At 43.2% G+C, this 22,438-nt stretch overlaps 4 protein-coding genes across 4 annotated transcripts; 3 read left to right on the forward strand and 1 right to left on the reverse strand.

Moving 5' to 3' along the window:
• Positions 1 to 6,603: 6,603 nt before the first annotated feature.
• Positions 6,604 to 7,564, forward strand: LOC124675702 (low molecular mass early light-inducible protein HV90, chloroplastic-like). The gene has a single exon (XM_047211775.1). It carries the CDS (start codon positions 6,745 to 6,747, stop codon positions 7,264 to 7,266), a length of 522 nt encoding a protein of 173 aa, XP_047067731.1. The 5' UTR covers positions 6,604 to 6,744; the 3' UTR covers positions 7,267 to 7,564.
• Positions 7,565 to 9,599: 2,035 nt separating this feature from the next.
• Positions 9,600 to 10,407, forward strand: LOC124677569 (low molecular mass early light-inducible protein HV90, chloroplastic-like). The gene is made up of 2 exons (XM_047213549.1): positions 9,600 to 9,825; positions 9,928 to 10,407. The coding sequence occupies exons 1-2, from the start codon at positions 9,679 to 9,681 to the stop codon at positions 10,279 to 10,281; spliced, it is 501 nt and encodes a 166-aa protein (XP_047069505.1). The 5' UTR covers positions 9,600 to 9,678; the 3' UTR covers positions 10,282 to 10,407.
• A 4,113-nt stretch (positions 10,408 to 14,520) lies between these two features.
• LOC124677568 (low molecular mass early light-inducible protein HV90, chloroplastic) lies at positions 14,521 to 15,332 on the forward strand. Its single transcript, XM_047213547.1, has 2 exons — positions 14,521 to 14,737; positions 14,814 to 15,332. The coding sequence occupies exons 1-2, from the start codon at positions 14,591 to 14,593 to the stop codon at positions 15,165 to 15,167; spliced, it is 501 nt and encodes a 166-aa protein (XP_047069503.1). The 5' UTR covers positions 14,521 to 14,590; the 3' UTR covers positions 15,168 to 15,332.
• A 3,368-nt stretch (positions 15,333 to 18,700) lies between these two features.
• On the reverse strand, positions 18,701 to 21,263 carry LOC124672493. Its single transcript, XM_047208711.1, has 4 exons — positions 20,847 to 21,263; positions 19,439 to 19,506; positions 18,992 to 19,056; positions 18,701 to 18,820 (listed from the first exon to the last, which is right to left on the reverse strand). The coding sequence occupies exons 1-4, from the start codon at positions 20,981 to 20,983 to the stop codon at positions 18,701 to 18,703; spliced, it is 390 nt and encodes a 129-aa protein (XP_047064667.1). The 5' UTR covers positions 20,984 to 21,263.
• Positions 21,264 to 22,438: the final 1,175 nt, after the last annotated feature.

The raw sequence follows: 22,438 nt of genomic DNA on the forward strand, positions 1-22,438 counted from the left end.
ATATATTCCACATAAAATAAGAATTCGCTACAATAATTTTCCTATAGTTTTAAGAGAAATGTGTAGATACTACAATTTTTGTGCTTCCAATCCAACGCTTGTGTTCCTATCACCGTTGTTATAGCACTCCATAAGTGGAACAGAATAATTATTTCTTCCTCTCAATCTACTATGGTTGACAACCGACGGGCACCCATCCAAAAGGCTGCAACACTCTCACCGACAGGACTACACCCTGGATGGTGGAGCTATGTTAGATTACCGAGCTGTACACGTGGATACAGACGGAGGGATCATCCGTTAAATTCTGGGAGAAAGGAGGAGATTAAATCCTTACATGAGGGATGTACCTAGTAGGTGCGGGGATCGCCGCGTTCAATGTCTTCATCGAGCCTTCCACATATTAATTGGTGAGTGTCCTAGACCCTCTCTTTGTAGATTGCATCTTCATAGATAGATCTTGGTGGTATGTGTAGGTAAATTTTTGTTTTTTCATGCACGAACCTAACACATGCATGTTAAATCGAGTGGGTCACTTTCTTTTTTTCAATTGATTGGCATAAATTACATCCCATTTACACTACTATTTACATGTAATTAAATTAGTAAATTACTAGCACACTAAGATTTTGAATTACATGTAAACCACGTGTATGCATATGTTATAAATTGTACAAGACTTGACTGGAGGAAATCGACAGACTGATAGATGCACCCGACGAGGTTTACAGATGGATCTAGGGTTTATGGCTATGAAGAATACTACGACAACTTGTCTTTGATGTAGAACTTTTCCTTTCGACCAATGGTAATAGATGTCTCCATTTTACACGCTAGGTCTTGGAAGTCTAGCATTTCACGTTGATCCTATGACCTTCCTTAGTGTATGTCTGGTTGGGGGAGTCTTCATAAAATCTTGGTGTAGCACAATATATTAGGCCGGTTGGAGATTCTAGATGACACCCTTCACATCGTGGTCGTTATGGGCAGCGTGGGTTGAAGAGTGGTGCATGTCTGTGTACCGTAAGGATATGATTTGGCCACACTTATATCCCACAAGCCCTCGATGAATATACCTTTAATGAGGCATCCGATCTTGAGATGTCGATAAAGTTTGCCTTTCTCCTGAATAGTCCTTGTCTGATGAGCGAGTTTGCGTGCGTGCATATTTTTTAGAAAAATAGGGGGGGCAAAGCCCCCCCCGATCTCATTTTATTACAATGAAGCCAAGGTATCATAGTAGCATCCGGGAGGAGTCAGAGCAACCCTCCATCAAATATTACAGAAATACGATACAAGTTCATAAGATGCAACGAAACGTAAGATATTCTTTAACTTGATTTTCTATTTTATGGATGTAGACAATGTGTTTGTGTGATTTTATCTTTAATTTGAAAGATGTTTCTACGATATTTGACGACGGCAACAAACCACTTTGTTTTCCCCCTATTTCTCTGGCCAAAAAATCAAGGAAAAAGAGCAGTTTTGATAATTCTTAATGGACTAATTAAGAAATAATATTCACTCCAACTCCTAGACCACATGATTACAATGTGATTTTTGCTAGCATGAGCTGCAACATGTGTTGCAACTAAGATTTTTCTAATTACATATGGAGTTGCAACTAAAAAAGATATTGTACTTCTAAACTGCTAAATTGATTCGTGATTCGTGCTAGTCACGTATTGCAATTGAGGAAAATGTCACTAATCGATGAAGCTAGTCACGAGTTGCAACATGGGTTACAACTAACATTCAATTATCACAAAAAAGAGAAATTAACTTAATTTTCAGTCAGGGAGAATGAATTACACCTAACATGCAATAGTTGATCATAACAAATTTAGACGTGTGAAAATTCCTAAAAAGAACAATCCATGCATAATTGTTTTCACGGACCAAATGAAATCAATTCTAAAGTAATTAATGAAGAAGTGTGTCAAATAAAGAATCAATTGTTTGAAATGATGCCATCAACTACATACAACATGGGGGCTCTTATTCTTATCCCGTCCTTCCTCTTCTCGCCACCATTTCAGAGAGCTCCACCATCGCCCTGGCTCCTCTCCCCCCCCCCCCCCCCTCTTCGACGTCCTAGCTGGACGGAGATGACTGAGGAGAGGAGGCCGAGCTCCTCTATACAACACTAGGGTATAGGTTAGGTTTATGTCTAGGTTTGCCCCATGTTGTGTTGGGCGAGATGTTGTCCGGGAGTTCATTGCTGGATTGTTCGGGCAACTTCTAGTAGTGGGTGGTGGTGTGGTGGCTGGCGGTGGTGCTCCAGCGGATGGAGCCAAATAAAAACGATGGCAACACCTCTGCGTCCTCTTCAATAAGGCTCGGGTGCCTTCTAGATCTGCAGTATTGGGTCATTCAGGCTTTGATGTGAGTGATGGTGGCATCAGAGAGGCTGGGATTTGGCATAGTCTTTAATCGGTGCCAATGGATGAAGGTGTTGCAGGAGTTCCTTGGAGTTCATCAGCTAGGGACTCGTGACAGCCATAACTGTTTTGCCCCCGCTCTTCATGGTCGAAGGGTGGGCCTCCTAAGCCGCATGTTGCTTGTTGTTCGTCAACCTACATGGGCGAGTGTCCAACGAAGTCATCTTCCCAAGTGGTGCGTTGCCCCGCGACGATGATTTGGGCTAGCAAGTCGAGCATAGCTCATCATTGCAATGGAAAAAAGTTTCGATTGCTTTTATTCTTCATGTTTCATGGTCCTTTATGTAAACATGTAGATCCTAGTAGCAAATTAGATTTCCTTCTAGGCCTTATTGGAATGAATGTGGTTACTAGGTCATTCGATACCTTTCGCTGTTAAAAGGAAGATTGCATGCTATGCTTTGAAAGTCGTTTCTTCTTCTATATTTGGGAGAACACATATAAATGGAAGATAGAATACAGCATGTCTTAAGTTAGAAGATCAAGTTTATAACTAGCAAAGAAATTCTTTCCATGTGCATATGTGGCACAAAGGCCATCAGCCAAGCAACTCGGTGTATGTGCATCTTGACACAAATGTCAACAACCAATCAAATAATTCTAGTGCATCTAAGCATCTTTGACAATCTTTTATCAAATTTTCAAAACTTGACTTCTTTTGGGTGTATTGCATGCTGAAGGGAGTATGTCCTAGATGCAGTAACAATTGTTATTATCTATTCCCAAGTTGTTAATTAATGTTTATTTATTTATGCTATAATTGTTGTGATTATTGAATACGTGATTTGGTAGTATAACACACAAACACATGTATATAACCAAACACTAAGTTATTTCAAGTCCCACCTCTAGGAACAACTTACAAGTTAATCGATGATCATGTTTTCCAGATCATGAGTATTGTTAATGTAACAACAATACCGTTCAACACTTATATTATATTGTATAAGTCCTTCAACCATGAATATCAAGCATTCTCATATCGAAGGGTGTGCCTTGATAATTGTCAGATGCAACTCGTAAATGGGGACAATAAAGGCTTTGTTAGAGTACATATGAAAGTATGTATGGATACTTGGATACTTCAAGATTGGGGTATTTCTCCTCCTGGCGATGGAGATAAACACTCCGGACCCTCTCGGTATTACGATATCACCATATCATCTGCAGAGACACATTACGATAGGGATCACGTGTATACCAGGATACATAAACGAGTAAAGAGTATGATACCACAACACGGATGATGGGTACAATAGTCATAGGCTTTGCATCATGAGGATACCAAAGTCTCGCTTCGGGTCATTATAAAGTATCGTGAGGCTAATAGTGATCCAGGCCTGTTGTTTGTTATTTGTCTGAAAGAGTTTTGGAACCATGTCTACGTATTACGAGTCACACACTTAAGGCAAATCAATCTGAAAGTGAAAGTAGTTTATGGTAAGTGGTTGAGTGATCGTCTGGAATAGTTTCGGCGATATCGAAAGAATTATGGTGAAGTATCAAAAAGTCATTCCGGTGCCATCAAAACAGCTTCGAAAGTACACTGGAATCGATGCAAGATTTATTATGACTGAGAAACAACATACGGGAATGATCTGGAGTATACATAAATGTTTCGGAGGGATTGAAATAGTTCCGGTGACTTTTCGGAATTGTTCTTAAAATTTGTTTAAGAGAAATTTAGAGTTCCATGCATCGAGAGAGGCGTTAAAACAAAGTCGAGGAAGATAGGGATAAGGCCAGAGACCCTCAAGTTTGGTAGCAAGGGCCCTTAGGGGTTCATATCTGCCAACCAAACCATATCCCTAAGCCCCCCAAAGGGCCACAACTAGGTAACCCACAAGGGGTGGATGGGTGGGAGGGGGTGGCAACAAGGGTTTTGGGGAGGCCACTCAGCCAACCCATCCTAGGCGGCGCACGACCAGGCGGTGGCCAAAGGGGGGGGGGGGGGCTAGGCCTTCCCCAAGACGGTCTTCTCCAGGGACTTCTATATAAACCCAACCCCTTCCTCTCTCAAACACACAATTGTCCATGTGATTCTCTCTCTCCTATGTTCGGTTTTTTTTCATGAGCTTACGTCAAAAGGCTGCAATACGCTCACCGACAGGACTATACCCTGGACGGTGGAGCTCTGTTAGATTGTTGAAACACACACATGGATACCGACATAGTAAGCATCCGTTCAATTCTCGGAGAAAGGAGGAGATTAAATCCTTGCGCCCGGGGTGGATATGCGTAGGTGCGGGGATCGCCACGTTCAGAGTCTTCATCGTCCCTTCCACATAATTATATATTCCACATAAAATAAGAATTGGATAAGTTAATTTGGCTATAGGTTTGTACATACTACGATTTTTGTGCTTCCAATACAACGCGTGTGTTCCTTTCGCCGTTGTTATAGCACTCCATCACTAGAAACGGAACAATTGTTTCTTTCTCTCGATCTACTATGGTTGACAACCGACGGGAACCTATCCAAAAGGCCGCAACACTCTCGCCGACAAGACTACACCAAGGACGGTGGAGCTCTATCAAATTGCTGAGTTGTACGCGTGAATACCGGTGGAGGAATCATTCGTTCAATTCTCGGAGAAAGGAGGAGATTAAATCCTTACGCTTGGGAGGGATATGCCTAGGTGCAAGGATAGCCGCGTTGAAAGCCGGCCTTCATCAAGCCTTCCACATCTTAATTGGTGAGTGGCCTAGACCCTCTATTTGTAGAATGCATCTTCATACATATATCTTGGTGGTACGTGTAGGGAATTTTTTGATTTTCCATGCACGACCCTAACACATGCATGTTAAATCGAGTGGGTCACTTGCTTTTTTTCAATTGATTGGCATAAATTACATCCCGTTTGCACTACTATTTTGCATGTAATTAAATTAGTAAATTACTAGCACACTAAATAATTTGAATTACATTTAAATCAAGTGTATGTATATGTTATAAATTGTACAAGACTTGAGTGGATGAAATCGACGGACTTATAGATGCACCCAACAGTTTATGGCTATGGAGTATACATCGGCGGCTTGTCTTAGATGTTGAACTTTGATTTTCGATGAATGTTAATAGGTATCTCCATTTTACCTGCTAAGTCTTGGAAGTGTTGCACCTATGACCTTCATTCAATGTATGTCTGGTTGAGGGAGTCTTCATAGAGTCTTGGTGTAGCACAATATGTTAGACCTTGTTGGAGATTCTAGATGACTTACCTTCACATCGTGGTCTTCATGGACGCCGTGGATTGAAGAGTGATGCATGTATGTGTACCATATATATAAGGATACGATCTAGCCACACACTTGTATCCGACAAGCCATTGATGAATATACCTTTAATGAGGCAGCCGATTTTGAGATGTCGTTAAAGTTGGCCTTGGTCGTGAATGGACCCATCTGATGAGCTTGGTGACTTCGTTGACTGGGATGATAGGTCTTGTGGGGCATGAATCTACTCCCTCCGGTTTCTTTTAATTGACTCCGATTTAGTACAACTTTATACTAAATTCAAGTCAATTAAAAAGAACTGAAGAGAGTAGATAATAGATCGGTGGGAGTTTCAGCGACCTTGATGAGGTCGCGGTGAACCGAAGACCCGAACGGTTGATTCCTTGAAGGATCTTGGCTCCCGGCAGTAGGTTCTGAACTTGTTAGCGTGAAACGCTTGTTAGCGTGACAATCTCGACTTCTTCATTGTGAATGTTGATGATGATCCCGCTAAGTTGAGTTTGCGTGCGTGCGTATGCACCTGATACACAATTCGATCAGGGTACGTACCTCTATCTACGTGTACCTCCGGGTGCTTCTCTTTTGCTACCGCTAGAAACAAGTCCTGAATCAGGAGACGAATCAGCGAATAAACCAAAACACAAACTGACGTAAAACACCCATTCTCCCTTCCTTCCGCTACGTGGACGTATATGCCTTCTCTGGATCTATCATGCCCACCGGGCTACCGGAGCTTAGTCACGTACGGTGGCCTCGACGTCCACGTTCGCAAGCCGTATCATGAGCTGCCTCGCTCCACGTCGGGCTGTTCGATTCACGCGGCTGGGGTTCAGCGCGCGGCCACCAGCTCGATCCTCACTAGCTAGCTTCCTGGTCACTGCTCAACCCAATACTAGTATACCCCAGCAGCAGTCTCTATAAATTGCGCCCGGCTCTCTCAACTCATAACAACACATCGGCGACATCATCTCTACAACACATCGAGAAGATCACCTAACTGTGTCGCCAGATTCCTACCTAGCTAGCCTCCTGCTCTTTCGCGCTTGATTTTTAGAGTTGCTCATTAATGGCGAACATGATGGCCATAACCTCGTTCGCCGGTGCCGCCGTCGTGATCCAGGGAGCAAGCGGCCGCTTCGCTGCCCGCTCCTCGGCTCTGGCGCTGCGCCGACGCACCGTCGCCGTTAGGGCCCAGGCCGACGAGCCGAGCACGCCACCACCAAACAAGCCCAAGGCAAGCACCTCCATCTGGGACGCTCTGGCATTCAGCGGCCCCGCGCCGGAGCGTATCAACGGGCGCCTCGCTATGGTGGGTTTCGTGACGGCGCTGGCCGTCGAGGCGGGGCGCGGCGACGGTCTCCTTTCGCAGCTCGGCAGCGGTACCGGGCAGGCGTGGTTCGCCTACACCGTGGCGGTGCTGTCCGTGGCGTCGCTCGTGCCGTTGCTCCAAGGTGAGAGCGCCGAGGGCAGGGCTGGGGCCGTCATGAACGCCAACGCAGAGCTCTGGAACGGCCGCTTCGCCATGCTCGGACTTGTCGCACTCGCCGCAACCGAGATCATCACGGGCGCGCCATTCATTAGCACCTAATTAATTATGATGATGTGGACTCATCGTCGTACGTGCGTGTACATCATCGTCATGAATTTCTCTAGTACTTGCTAACTAATCGTTTCGAATTGTATCCTTGATGCAGTAGATAGGAGATATTGTAGGCCCTGACAGGACATTTTTGCAAATATATCACATATATATTTCCATTGCGACAATCTCTTGTGTACTTTTGTCTTTTCTACACTACATGGTTTAGAAATGTCATGTACAGTTCATACGGACGTACTTACTGAGTATACTAATAGAAGATGAATACACTCCTAGCCCCTTCGCATTGTCACGGAGTGTTGAAATAAATATATTGCCTAACTTCTTTCTTTCAGTTCGGATTTTTGGTCCGTCTATTGCATAAATTCATAACGGTATTGGAGCCAAGTGATTCAACTTACACAATATTAAAAATAAATCTACGGCCTACATCAAGCCAACGCTAAGGTGTAAAATAGCCTGAATGATGCGGAGGAGTGTTAAAATAAATACAACTCCTTTCTACCGGTTCAATTTTTTGATTGAATTGACTAGTGCATCAATTTTATAACAAAATTTTAGCAACTCGCTATGTCAGCTTGGCAATAAGCTACAGGTTCAAATCTCGTTGTGAGATGTTCTTTGCTTGCCTCTTTGGTTTTGCAGAGCTGATTATTATAAGAGACAATATACTCTTCTGTTCACTCAACCACTCAACCTTCTTATATATAGCATGTCAAAAATGAAAACTTCTTATATAATCTCCTCAGCCGGCCGATCCAATGAAGTGACCTATTTTCGCCCGTCCGATCATGGTACAAAACGGATTTTTATGTATCAATTTTTCAAAATATGTAGCATTTATCTCTAATATTTTTTTCCTATAGTGTGTCAAGTCGCGAAGTTATGGTACAAAAAAGTTGACCAATAATACAAAATAATTTAGAATGGTTATGGTACAAAAAAGTTGACCAATAATACAAAATAATTTAGAATGTAACTTTTACCTCCATATGTAACTTTATTTTCCAAATGTAACATCATAAAATATACCAAGGGAAGATCGAATGCACTTGGAGCATGAGTCAGTAAGAAATATGGTATTGTATATGATTTCCTTCTTCCAATTTTCAAAAGGTGTCTTAAAACGATTGGATTATTTCTGATTAAATTTTTTTTGCAAGGGGATAGTAAAAAAAAAATCGATTGGCTAAGTGGAGTGTAATTTGCCGTCTCAAAGATCATGGGGGACTTGGGATAAATAACCTTGAGGTCAAGAACAGGACCCTCCTTGGTAAATGACTTTTCAAGCTTCTATGTATAAGACTTTAATCCAACCTGATATACCAGTAGTTAATAATTCAAAATTTTGAAAGATGAAGATCCCACTTAAAACAAAGGTTTTTGCGTTGTATCTTCGTCAAGAGGTAATTCGCACCAAAGACAACCTTGCAAACGTAATTAGCAAGGAAGCAAAAAAGTGTGTGTTTTGCCATCATGACGAGACTATAAACATTTATTCTTCCATTGTAAATTTGTTAGATCTATATGTCAGCCATCCCGGTAGGTTCTACCTTATATACACCACGAAGCGTTGCGAATATATTCGGCAATTGGCTAAACGGTGTAGATCCTAGGTTCAAGCTATTTATTATGGTGGGAGCGATTATAATTGGTCGCTATAATCATGTAGAAATGATAATGTTTTTAATGATAAAAATGTTTCCCTTATGCAGATTATGTACCGATGTACAAGTACGCTCCATTTCTGGTCACCTCTACAGTGTTTGGAGAACCGCATCTATTTATGAAGAATGCGGCGAGGGATACTTTTACCCTACATGGAGGCAACATAATCTATGGATTGGCCCTCCCCCTCCATAGAGACTTATTTTGTACCTCTTGAACTGAAACGGCTGTGTGCATCCTGATTATACAGATGCCCAGAGTAATGCTTAAAACTTTTAAGTAATAAAGCGTCATTACCGGAAAAAAAGCTGAGCACTCGACTGAGATTTCTCGCCATGTTTTTCGAAATGGGATGCCTTGGCATCTGCCTGAGATTTCTCACCTGCTCATGTCTAGATTCGTGAGTGTGATCCATTCCGATCAGAGTCCCCAATCTATGTTTTGCAACTTTTCTTAGTTTGGCGGGTTATGAAGTCCTTCGCAGGGTGGCCTCCACGTCCACGTACAAGGCCAACTCACGGCCGAGAGCCGCTCGCGACGTGGGCAACGTCGCGGCCACCGCCCAGCTCCCCACGGGTTACCTCGCTAGCCCCGACCACGGGCCTATAAATTGCGCTCACTCGCTCACAGCAAATACATCAGCAACACTCGACGACACAAACAGCAAGTAGCAATCATCCACTAGCAATTTCCGTAGCTTCTTCCTCCCTTCCTGCACTTTCCGCGGAATAGATGGCGACTGTGATGGCCATGAGCTCCTTCGCCGGTGCCGCCGTCTTGCCGGCCGGCCGCTTTGGCGCTCGGTCTCTTCCTGCGCTGGGCCGACGCGCCTTCGTCGTCCGGGCACAAACAGAGAAGCCGAGTACACCATCGCCCAAGGTACGTTTGTTGAAGTTGAACTTGTAGTACGACTTACATGTCACTGATGTCACTATGTCACCCGGCTCATTTGCAAGTTTCTGATATTTGTTGCTGCCACAGCCGAGACCCTCAATCTGGGACGCGCTGGCGTTCAGCGGACCGGCCCCGGAGCGCATCAATGGGCGTCTCGCCATGGTGGGATTCGTCACGGCGCTGGCCGTCGAAGCAGGGCGCGGCGACGGCCTCCTCTCGCAGCTCGGCAACAGCACCGGGCAGGCGTGGTTCGCGTACACCGTGGCGGTGCTCTCAGTGGCGTCGCTGGTGCCGCTCCTCCAGGGCGAGAGCGCCGAGGGTAGGGCCGGCGCCATCATGAACGCCAACGCCGAGCTCTGGAACGGCCGCTTCGCCATGCTCGGACTCGTCGCGCTCGCCGCCACCGAGATCCTCACCGGCGCGCCATTCATCAACATCTAGATTAGTGTGGGCTTCTAGCTAGTCATTCGAGTTTTTTACTTGCTTCGCTAGGCCGTAATACAGTGGATAGGAAAAATGTACAGGTCCTTCGGATTTTCTTTGCAAAATATCGCAGTGTTACTGAAATTGGGCTCCCTTTGTCCGCGCTACTACTGCACAATTCAGCGTACTGTTCGGATGAAGATATTTAAGTGGGCCAATTCTTGTAAAATGTTAAGTAGCGGTATAAACTAAAATTCAATCGAGTTTCTACGTACTGAACGGGCTAGCCATTGAACATAGATAAAGATAGATACCTATATAAAGGCTGGCTGATTTCTAGCGCTAGGAGCAGCTCAACATCATGCTGCACTGTTCATGTGATATTTATTGTCAATCAAAACGCGACACGTTAGCAAGCTGCTACAGGAACAGCTGATGAACAGTACCCCACGATGCACAGTACCCATGAACAGTACCCCACGATGCACAGTGCCCATAAACAGTACCGGTGAATGAACAGTGCTCGGTATACAGTACCGGTCATCTATGAACAGTAGGGTGAACAGTAGATGTGAACAGGGCACACAGAAGAACAGTGCCCGTACCATTTTTTCTCTCTCGCAGGAATTTTTTAACGCAGCTTTGGAATTTTTTTTTTGACAATTTAAGATATTTTTGGAACATTCGCGTTCTTTATAGCAAATGGCCAAATGCGGATATTTAGTACATTTTCAACAACAAAAAATTCCGCCACGGGTGCAGCGGTTTTTACCCATCTCGCGATAATTTTCCGACCCAACTTCCCACACGAAAAAACTTCGACAAATTAATATGTTTACCGAATACTTGAGCAAATGGCCAAATGCGGATGTTCAGTGTATTTTAAAAGAAATGCGACGGATGATCGGTACCGGTACCCATTTTCCCCTCTCTTCCAGTAAATTTTCGACGCAACTTCGAAAAAAAAAAGTTTGATAATTTAAGATATTTTTGGAACATTCGCGCCGTTTAGAGCAAACGGCTAAATGCGTATATTTAGTGCATTTTCAAATAAAAGGCAAAAAAAATGGCACCACGGGGCGAGGCGGTTTTCTCCTCTCGTGGTAATTTTTCGAGCAACTTCCCACACAAAAAAACTTCGAAAATTTAATATGTTTACGAATATTTGCGCCATTTAGAGAAAATGGCCAAACACGGATATTCAATGCATTTTAAAAGAAACTCAAAAGAGTTGAAGCCACGGGCGCGGCGTGCCGCCGCGCCAAAGCCTACTAGTAATTACTATGGCTGGTTGTCTATGCATACAACAATCTGCACGCTGGTGACTTGCTCAGTAGGGAGGGACATATCAAATGTAGCACTTCGAATTTCGCCAAACACTTGGTGAATAAGTGTTTCAGAGAAATTTAACTGGAAATGGAGAAGTTCTACGGATCCATTTAGTCACCTGGCTTCTTGATGTTAACCTAACCATGAATCTTGATGCCTTTGTTTGGGGACTAATTAACGATATTTCTGTATAAGTACATTTAGAAAATAAATTACCTCTACAAAAATATATGTAGTTCCTGTACCAAAAAGTAATCCTTACAAAAAAAACTTAGGCAAGAGAAAATGGCAAGGCTATACAAAATGTTACTTTTGTGATCACGAGGAGAAAATATAACATTTATTTATAAATTGCATGTCACCTAAAGTGGTTTGGTGTGTAGCTAATTTGTTTGGGAATTAGTTACGCCGCGTAAATAAGAAGGATAAAGTGCAAATACGAGTGGGTGTATGCGTTTTATTATAGGCCATATGAAATATACACAATGATTATTTTCCCATCAACGTACTGGATCCATATGTGGTCCGTCCTGCAACCAATGGAAAAATAAGAGAATTTGAATATTAGATATAACCAGCTAGAGAGGGTTGCACGATATATGTACACCCAATGCATTTAGTATTTTCATTTAGGGATAGCATGCTTTCATGCTCTCTTTAGTCTTTAGTGGTTAATTGATACATGTATCGATTCTAAGTTATCCACGACGATGTATTTATTTGTAAACTCAAACTTTAAACTGATGTTGAATTTTTTTTGATAAGGAGAATATATTAATATGTCGAGATTCCAATTACACGTAGCCTCTACAATAATGCAATATCCTAATGGCAATACGGATGTACACAACCAAAGTAGGAAAAAAGAGACTAAGAAAATAAAATCCCGCTACGGTATTCTAGCCCTAGACGCAACAATAAAACCACCACCAGGACAACACCTGAATTCCAGACACTCCAATAGTGACGCCTTTAGGAAGGGAACATTGCACAAGCACCATCATCGCCCGATCAAAGATCTTAGGTTTTCTCCATGTAGATAGTCTCTGCTCTCAAAATAATACCTTCAACAAGGTCATTGCCAGGCGCAACCAATTAAAGCCAGACCTTGGATTTTCATCCTCAAAGGTAAGACTCTGAACTTCACCTGTGCTGCGCCCCAACTTACATATTGCTGGTGCGAAATCTAGAACACCAAGCAAGTTCCTCAACAGTATAGAGACTCGAACCTCCATTGCTAGTCCTCCAATCCGGCCTTAATGATATTCTCCGTCTCTGACTTCACCATGGACCAAAATTTCATCTTGTGGCAAGAAAGAACAGAGCTTCGCGCCGCTCCCTCCAGAACCAAACAGTCGGAATAAAAGCATGGTAAGCACGACCGAATACCACCCGATCCAGCAAACTCCATGCATAGGGTACAATGTTACATTCGCCGGCGGAGCTTTCCGGAACTCACCACGCCAGCTAGATCAAGAAGGACCGGCCTCACTAAGGTCTCCATCTTCGCACAAGAGGAACCCTAGGACAACCACCTTTATTAGGCAGATCAGCAGGCTCCCACGCGGCCGCCCGCTGGCCGACCCCGTCCGGCGGAAGAGAAGGAAAGCATAAGAACGAACCACGCGCACGCTCCGACCCAAGGCCGGCATCGTGCATCGCGCCGCCTCCCCACACACCTCCGGTCGACCAGGCAGCCGCGCCGATGGCGGATCTAGCCTAGACCTGCGACCCCCTCCTCATGCGTGGATGCCCAAAGGTTGCCGCAGCTGCAACAGGGCATCGCTCCATCCGCCGCAAGCAGCCATCATGCATGGGCGCTACGCCCGAGGGACCATTGTCGTCATCGCATGGCTAGGGGCGTCGCCCCTGCCGCCGCACGCAGCCGTCACCTTGCGCCGTCACTAGCCGCTGCCAGAGATCCGCCATCAACCCTCGACGCCTTTGGGGAAAGGCCCACCGCCACCGCGGCCCTTGTTGGCGGCTGCAGCGGCAGAGGCCCCCCCCGGGATTTGGTAGGGGCGGCTCGAGGAGTTGACCCGGCGGCGCCTCTGGGGGACGCACGCCTGGGTTTGGGTTTCGTGCGTCTGTTAACTGATGCTGAAATAAGCTAATAAAAGAGGGAGAAGGCGTTTTGGCACATAGGAGCATTTGCTCCCATTATACAAAATAATTAAAAAACAATTATTAAAATGTAAAAAAATTCTGACATAATTTTTTTGTTGTACATCATGATATTCTATGTTCGTACACAAGTTTTTACGGAAAAATAATATTTTATGTGGCACGTACAAAAAAGACAAAAAAATGTACTATACGTAGTCGTGTTGGAGCATAAAAATTTGTCTATTTTACAGGAGACACATAAAAAATTATTTTTTTCTAAAAACTTGTGTACGAACATAAAATGTCTAGATGTACATGCAAAAATTTATTTTAGAATTTTTTGATACTTCAAAATGTACATTCACACAATGAGTTGATATGCTCCTATATGAGCCAAAGTGGATTTCCCATAAAAGAGTTGCATGCATCAACCGATGCAAAAGTTAGAGCTATGTCTGTATTTTGAAGGAAAAAAAAACAATCTGTAGGGAGCTCTTTACCTAGCAATGGGTAGCTGTCGTATATAAAACACTGAGATTTCTGACCTGCTGGAATAGCATGTCTAGATTCATGAGCCTGTCCATTCCATGAGAGTCCCCGATTTATGTTTTGCAACTTCTATTTCAGTTTGGCGGGTTATGAAGCCCTCCGCAGGGTGGCCTCCGTGTCCACGTAGAAGGCAATTCACGGCCCGGAGATGCTCGCGACGTGGGCACCGTCGCGGCCACCGCCCAGCTCCTCGCAGGTAGGTTCGCTGGCCCGGAGCACATGCCTATAAATTGTGCCCACTGGCTCTCAGCAAATACATCAGCAACACTTGAAGACACAAACAGCAAAGTAGCAGCAAATTTCCGTAGCTTCTTCCTCCCTTCCTGCATTTTCCGCGGAATAGATGGCGACTGTGATGGCCATGAGCTCCTTCGCCGGTGCCGCCGTCTTGCCGGCCGGCCGCTTCGGCTCCCGGTCTCTGCCTGCGCTGGGCCGACGCGCCTTCGTCGTCCGGGCACAAACAGAGAAGCCGAGTACACCATCGCCCAAGGTACGTTGTTAAACTTGTACATGTCAGTATGTCACCCGGTTCATCTACAAGTTTCTGATATTTGTTCCTGCCACAGTCGAGCCCATCAATCTGGGACGCGCTGGCGTTCAGCGGCCCGGCGCCGGAGCGCATCAACGGGCGTTTGGCCATGGTGGGCTTCGTGACGGCGCTGGCCGTCGAGGCGGGGCGCGGCGACGGCCTCCTCTCGCAGCTCGGCAACGGCACCGGGCAGGCGTGGTTCGCGTACACCGTGGCGGTGCTCTCCTTGGCGTCGCTGGTGCCGCTGCTCCAGGGCGAGAGCGCCGAGGGCAGGGCCGGGGCCATCATGAACGCCAACGCCGAGCTCTGGAACGGCCGCTTCGCCATGCTCGGACTAGTCGCGCTCGCCGCCACAGAGATCCTCACCGGCGCGCCATTCATCAACATCTAGATTAGTGTAGGCTCGTAGCCATTTGTGTATGTACGTAGTCATCTCTGGATGTGGGCACCGTCGCCGCCACGGCCCAGCTCCTCACGCCCTTGATGCAGTGATTAGAAAATATTTAGATCCTAACCAATTTTCGTCGCAAGAGTTTCACTGAAATTTGCTTGCCTTTGTGTGTGCGTTTCCCCTTCTATGTTATTGCACAATATTTCCCATACTTTACCACCAACAGAACAATATCATTTCTGTATACTTCCCATACTTTGGAAGCAGCGGAACGCCGCCGTGTTTAGAGGGGCGGCACCCTCTCTCCCCCTTCTCCTTAAGCTGTGCCGAGATGATGCGGCTGGGTGGCGAGGCCGGTTCCCAGCTCCTCAACGCCCCCGGGTTGATGCCTGGCATGTTTGTCTAGGTGGTGCCTAAGTGCTTCTCCTCTCCCCTAATGTAACTCGATCCTTCTGGCTCTCTATCTCTATGCTGTAACTATCTGGGGTCTGCCCCTTTTTTTTTCAATATATTCAGGTGGGGAACCTCTGCCCCCCGGTGACCATTCGAAAAAAATATATCATTTATGCATAACTATAGCAATCATATTAAGCAAGCACCCTCACCCTAATGAGAAATATATATTTCTGATCTACAACACATAACCGGTTACCAAATATATTTGCAACATCGCTAACACTATATGACCGCTACAGGTTATAAGCCACCTGGATGATGTACCATATAGTATGGCGACTTATACAACATACAGTAAAAGAATAACTGCTTAACTGTTTAACCGTGGTGACAAAAACTAAACTTTAAGATCTCATGCTAGTTTCATTTTGCACGGTTATCTTTGGTAAGGATTACACCTTTGTGAAGGTGTCATACAAATATTTTAATTTTCCGCTGCACTTTCATTTGCATGATTTTTTTGTTATTAATGAATGGACGAGTGCTTAATATAAACCAATAATTTACAATTTTCATGTAGATTTTAGCAAAATTTGCTGATCCCTTGCAACAATTGAACCATTGCCAACCCCCTAGAATCGTGTTTCATGTTGCAAGCTTGAGACCACGTAAACCACACATGGAAGTCACATTTTGTGGAGATCTCCATAAAGATAGCTTTTGTCTCAGGAGAGTTTGTGAGACCTCGTCAGAAGCTTGACCAACTATTTACCTAGTAAGTATGGTTGTGTATTCAACCTGACGGTCATGAAGACAAAGCCCCCGACCCCCCCCCCCCCACCCACCCTCTCGGTCTTTTGGATGGCAAACCCGTCTAGGGTAGCCTATATTTTTTATCACTATCTCCTTGACAAAAAAATCTTGATCGAAAATAATCTAATCTATGCATAAGTTATTTTATCAATTTAAAGAATTATGTCATGCATTACTATTATTTTGTAAAAAATAATGAGTACCAATCTTCCACTAACATAAACGTAGCTTTGCTTTATAGGTGCCCAGTCTTGTCTAGAGGCTCCATTTCACATGTTTCCACTCAACATTTGTTAGTCCCTGATAGTAAATCGTAATACCTAGATGTCTAATTCGAAACTAGCCTGGCTCACAGCCAAATAATTTTCCATATTTAACGACCGCGACCTTGGCCTTCACTCTTATGAAAATTAATTTTCAGCTCTGAAAGTTGCTCTGACAATATTATGCATAAGGAAAGATAGATAATTCACCATCCACTAGATATAGAACCACTCCCTCACCTTTGGCATCAACATTTTTTCGAAATGGAGGGAGAGCCCAAGTCTTTGCATCGAAAAGGTGCATACGTCTTTTTTTTGTTGATTTATTTGACAAAGGTCACACAAAGATTATACATCAAGAAAAATATTTAAGCCACCACGCAACACTTACATACCCGACAACGAGTGAAGATCATGCCAATATGGTCTTATTCCCTGAAAATAATGTAAACCTCTCATCAACTAGAGACCGCAGAACATTGATACCCGGAGACATCCACTAAATGAAATGGGGGCACTTATGCACACTAGTAGACTCTTAGAGAGCACCTCATACACACTCCGCAGCTGTCACCGCCATTAACCAATAGTTCATCTTAAGAGTAGAGATTCGCATGGTCCTCACCAGCCTGCCGGTGAATCACCGCCCAGCACGCGTCCATCATCACGTGTCCGCCGGCCGCCGCCGAGGCTCCGCTGCTCGACGCAACCTAAGCTCATCGTTTTAACGCGAAAGAAAATATACACCGTTCTACGATGCCCCCGAGAGGCTGAACGGCACCACGCACCACATCGCCCGATCCGAGCAGTCTGGACAAGAAGACAGGAGGTGTAACAACGAGTGCCTTCAACAAGATTCTACGCATACGTGTCTCTCTAAGTGCTTCTGATTAGATAGCTCGGGCTAGAACAAACTAGATTTAGATGTGCGCCTTGGCGCACGACCCCGTGGAGCTCATGCCACGATAAAAATTAAGTGCTAACATGATAATACCGTTCTTAGGAGCTTACCAAATAGGTGAGCAATCTCACAGACATATACTTATAGGTAGTACCATTGCGAAGTCAAAAGTTGTAGCAAAAAAGCAAACATATAAATATACAAATAGATGCAAAAGTATTTGGATCTCGGTGGCAGTGTGCAACCAAAATATAGTAAAAAGCTTAAGATCTATGCCTTATATTTTACTCTTATAGTTGGCTGTGTCAGCTTTCGAGGCGCACCTGGGCGCGTGGCCCCTATATTTCACACTAACAAACATTGTGGCTGGAATCTGCACACATCAGAGAACAACAAATTCATAGCAAAAATTACCTATACATTATATCTTAACTGATGAGGGAATGTAGATTATAATAAAAACACCCTAAAGCTTTCTATGCGTATAATGCCTTGAGGCGACCTATAATGTTAGCATATATATATACATAAGAAACAATTAACTCGAATAAGGCCTTGAGGCCACCTATATGAATTATTCACCATCATTTCATCACTATGCGAAGATACATGGCGATATTTACACAATAGATCTCACTGTAATGGTATAGATATGCACATCTGAACAGAAATCTTTGTATACACATCAAGAAATATAAATACCCTTTTAGTTTTACTTTCCAAATGTCAAATTCAAAGGCCTACCAGCAGCTGCAATCTCAGTTTTTCGAGGTCACTATGAGGTAAACTTGTCTCCATTTGTGCTTCTGCCACAATGTTTGTAGGAATGACTAATGAGCACATCAATGAAATATAGTCTATACAAAACCATTGTAAAATCAAGTAAATAATAAGGGAAACCAAAGTTAAGATAGCATTTGTTCGTAACTGAATTATCTCAAAGGTCTCCTTGTTTGTCTTGCACACAACTTTAATAAGATTTAATCCGCAATTTCATGAAATAGTTCAAATGAGGTTCAGCTTCATCTTTCGGCTATTTATCAGACTAAATGCATCAATGAATACAAATGAGTAATCAACTGATTCTTGTGGGCTTCGCCAACAACCAAAAAGACATGCAAAGAAGATGGATGCTCAAGTTTGACAAACCTTGGTCAACATCACAGGCTGCAGAAACAATGGCTCGGTGAGCCATTCAGCAAAAGTGATGGAGCTCCACACCATTCGAGATTACCCCAACAACCTCCTTGTGAGATGCGGAACCAGGAAGCTCGTCCTCGCTGTGCATTCAAAACAATAAAGATGAGCCAAATAAAATTAAATTTGGAAACAGGATACATGATTCTCCCTTCCGATCTGATATCCAACAATCCAATATACTGAACTGGAATGCACATGGAGGTAATGATGTTCTATCAAAGATCAAATGGCTAACGAAAATATACGCTTACTGTTTTATCGGGTAGTGAGATCTGGAATAGATCAAATGAAGTTATTTCCCAAAAGATCACCACACCTATAGGTAAATAAGACATGAGATTGAAGATGCTGACTGTCTACCAAAGAGGCACCAAAGCATACATCTCAGCTATCATACATGGATTGCATGCTTCACTATTCTGTCACGCTCTCATATTTTGACAAGGAGTTCCAAGCAACATTCGAAAGTATGAAAGGAAGCAGGCTGACCAATATAAATCACAGCTTGAAATGAATCACATTTTTAGATAGATAGCTTTAAACTAAAATTAAAAAAGAATCCTTACACAAGAATAATCGTATGCTCAAGAATCTCTCTATTTAATTTCTAAAACTCAATCTCAGTACATATTTATGACTGTAACACATCATAACCGAACGAAAGTAATATGCAGTGAAGTTCTAGCAATACTACATACCTAAAAGGGAGGATGAAACCTTGCACTTGTTTTCTTTGTACAACATAAATAACCATGGCACTTCATTTCTACATAAGGATCAATAATTAGAACGCTGAACCTCACTTGCCAAAGCCACATACCTGCTTCATTATTGAAGTCATAAATTTGCATAATTGTGATCAATAAGATTTTGATATGTTCTAGCTCTGCCAATAGTAATTCATACAAAAGAAATCAAATAGAAGAGCCGATAAATAGGAGCAAAGGAACCCAATAGTCTTCATATCAAACCAAATAGCCAAATAGAGAAATACACTACATATGGGAGCCGAAAGTAGGGATTTTTTACATATATGTACAAATACATAGTTTTAAGATAACAGGTATCAAACACAGGGAAGGGTCTCATCTGGGTTGACAATAGGGTTATTCCATTATTTAAATATAATCTAAGGCGAACCATCAAACACGAGTGGCACAATGATCACCAAAATCACTACCCAGATTGAAACATTAGAAGCCCATCAGTTAGGTCATAGTCCTCAGTTCCTCACTCCTCACAGTCCCGATGGATTTGAGTCATTTTCATCTAACCCATTTTACCCAGGAAATGTTTAGTGTCAGTGAATTCAGATTCGGTCTCTAGTACGCACGGTTCTATTTTATATGTGTCCGGCGAATCTAGGACATGCCTGTTTACGGCCAACGGTTTTATTTTTCCTTCTCATTTGCAAGTTCTAAACGATAAAAGCAATTCCTGGGAATACATAAGACCAACACATCCTTTTGCAAACTGACACCGAAAGAACATTATTCTATTGTTCCATGGTTTGTTGTTGCACATTTGGAATTGGAAGTTTCTTTCTTTGCACAACATTCCTCCGGTATTTAGACAATCTCTCAAAAACAACCAATGGAAAATCTGATGTTTTGTCAGGAGCGCCAAATCCACTTAAAACTGTTCAATATCATTATTTCCCATAAGAATCTTATCTACATTGGTTGTAAAGAATCCAAGTGAGGATCGTGAGGACTGAGGATCAGACAAGAAAGTGCACTGGGGTCGTATTAATTCTTACAATTGAGAGAATGCACTCAGAGCATCAAACAAAGAAACATGGAACATCTCACTGTGATTTTCAGTATCAAACAGTGATGTGAACTGAACTGGTAGGTATTGTCAATAGCAAAAGAGAACATATGAGCATCTGATTGCAGAGAGGATAAACATGCGAACTGAGATAGGTAATTGGTTATAGATCAAGCCCTGACAAAAGAACGGACATATATCAAGCAGGTACGACTCTAAGAAATGAGAACACTATTAACTATGGACATATATTAATAGTTCATAATTTTGTTTTATATCCAGGAAAATCAGTAGACAATGTTTGCATGTCTAAGTGTTATATATGCAACAAATCACCTTTTTGGATTAGAAAGCAGCAGCAACCAGATGATTAACTCTACGAACCAGAGCGTAACGAAGTTAATATTAACTCCTTGAATAAACTGGAGGCACCTATCTTGCTTGAATCTCATTGATTTCAGGCAGGTCTTCATTGATGTACCAATGGCATGGTGAACTGCCACCCAGTGGCCAGTACCCTACGACCTGTGATCATAAAGCACGAAGATCTATGAGAAAGGGGTCCATTAAAAGATGTTCGAGTACAAATCGTAGAGGTAAAAGATAACATCGGTCCGATAAATCATCCGGAAACTGGAACTATCAGAAAAATGCGAGTATAGCATCATAACTACTTAAGATGGGGACAAATGACGATGCACCGCCTGAGTAAATGGAATTTTAAAGAAACAAATGAGAATCCATGAGGTCGTTATCAATTAGAATCTTGAGTAGAAGTGGAGGCTCACTTTTGGGTCCTTCACACGGAACATCTGTAAGAACAGTAGTGAATAAAAAAAAATTGCCTGAATGGCAGGAGCACTGCAATTCCATCAAAGAAGAAAAGAATATATGCAGACCACAACCTTGATATGTACAACAACCAGAAAGCTCCTAGCAATAAGATGGTTCAAAAATTAGTTGACCATAACACCTTCAACGGATTAAGGACACTGCAAAAATTCAGATATAAATGCATATTTGCTAAACAAATACACAATAACAAAGGATTACATATGAGGCAACACAATATCAGCAGGCTAATAAAGAATGATTCAAATTCATTGGGATAAGAGCCTAAGCAATGACCATAATAGATTACAAAATGAAGAAGCCTTTCACAGCTTTCAGCCCTAATGTTCAACTACAAACGTTCACCATGTCCCGAAGCACCGATACTTCAAAGTCTGCCGTGTCCGCGTATAATACTCCGCCAATACTCCGATACCCCGATACACGGGCGATACACGTATCCCAGGAGTATCGGCTTTTCCGATTTTAAAAAGAAAGAAAAAAATACCGATACACCACCGATACACCGTCGATACACCGCTAGGGACATCATCGACACGGCTAGGACACAGGAACGTTGGGAAGCCCAATCAAAGCCCCCTAGTGACCCTAATAGCCAGTGACCCATGGAAGTGGTTTGGAGTGAGGCCTCAGGAGTGAGCGCACCGCCACCGCCGCCGTCTGGAGTCGCTCGCCGCCGTCTAGAATCGCTTCCCCGCAACCTGGAATCGTTCTCTCCTACGCCACCTCAATTATTCTTTGACTTCACAAGTCATTGCATAGCATTTCATTAATTTTATATGTATATTCGCCGTATCGCCGTATTGTTGTTTCTAGAAATTGTCGTATCCCGTATCCCCGTATCCGTATCGCCGTATCTGTCTCGCTGTATCGGTGCTTCGTTGCCAACTGATGTTCCATGTATATGGATCTTGAAATTAGAAAATGGATTCTCATTTTTATAAAACTTTCAGAAAAAATATATATGAACTGATTACGAATGCTACTAATCCGATAAATAAAGTCACAGCTTTAGGTCAATACGCATGATGAACTATATAAAGTTCTGTGTGCAAATTATAGGAATAAATTATGTC

The sequence above is a fragment of the Lolium rigidum genome, chromosome 7, assembly GCF_022539505.1.
Source record: "Lolium rigidum isolate FL_2022 chromosome 7, APGP_CSIRO_Lrig_0.1, whole genome shotgun sequence".
Classification (NCBI taxonomy): Eukaryota; Viridiplantae; Streptophyta; class Magnoliopsida; order Poales; family Poaceae; genus Lolium; species Lolium rigidum.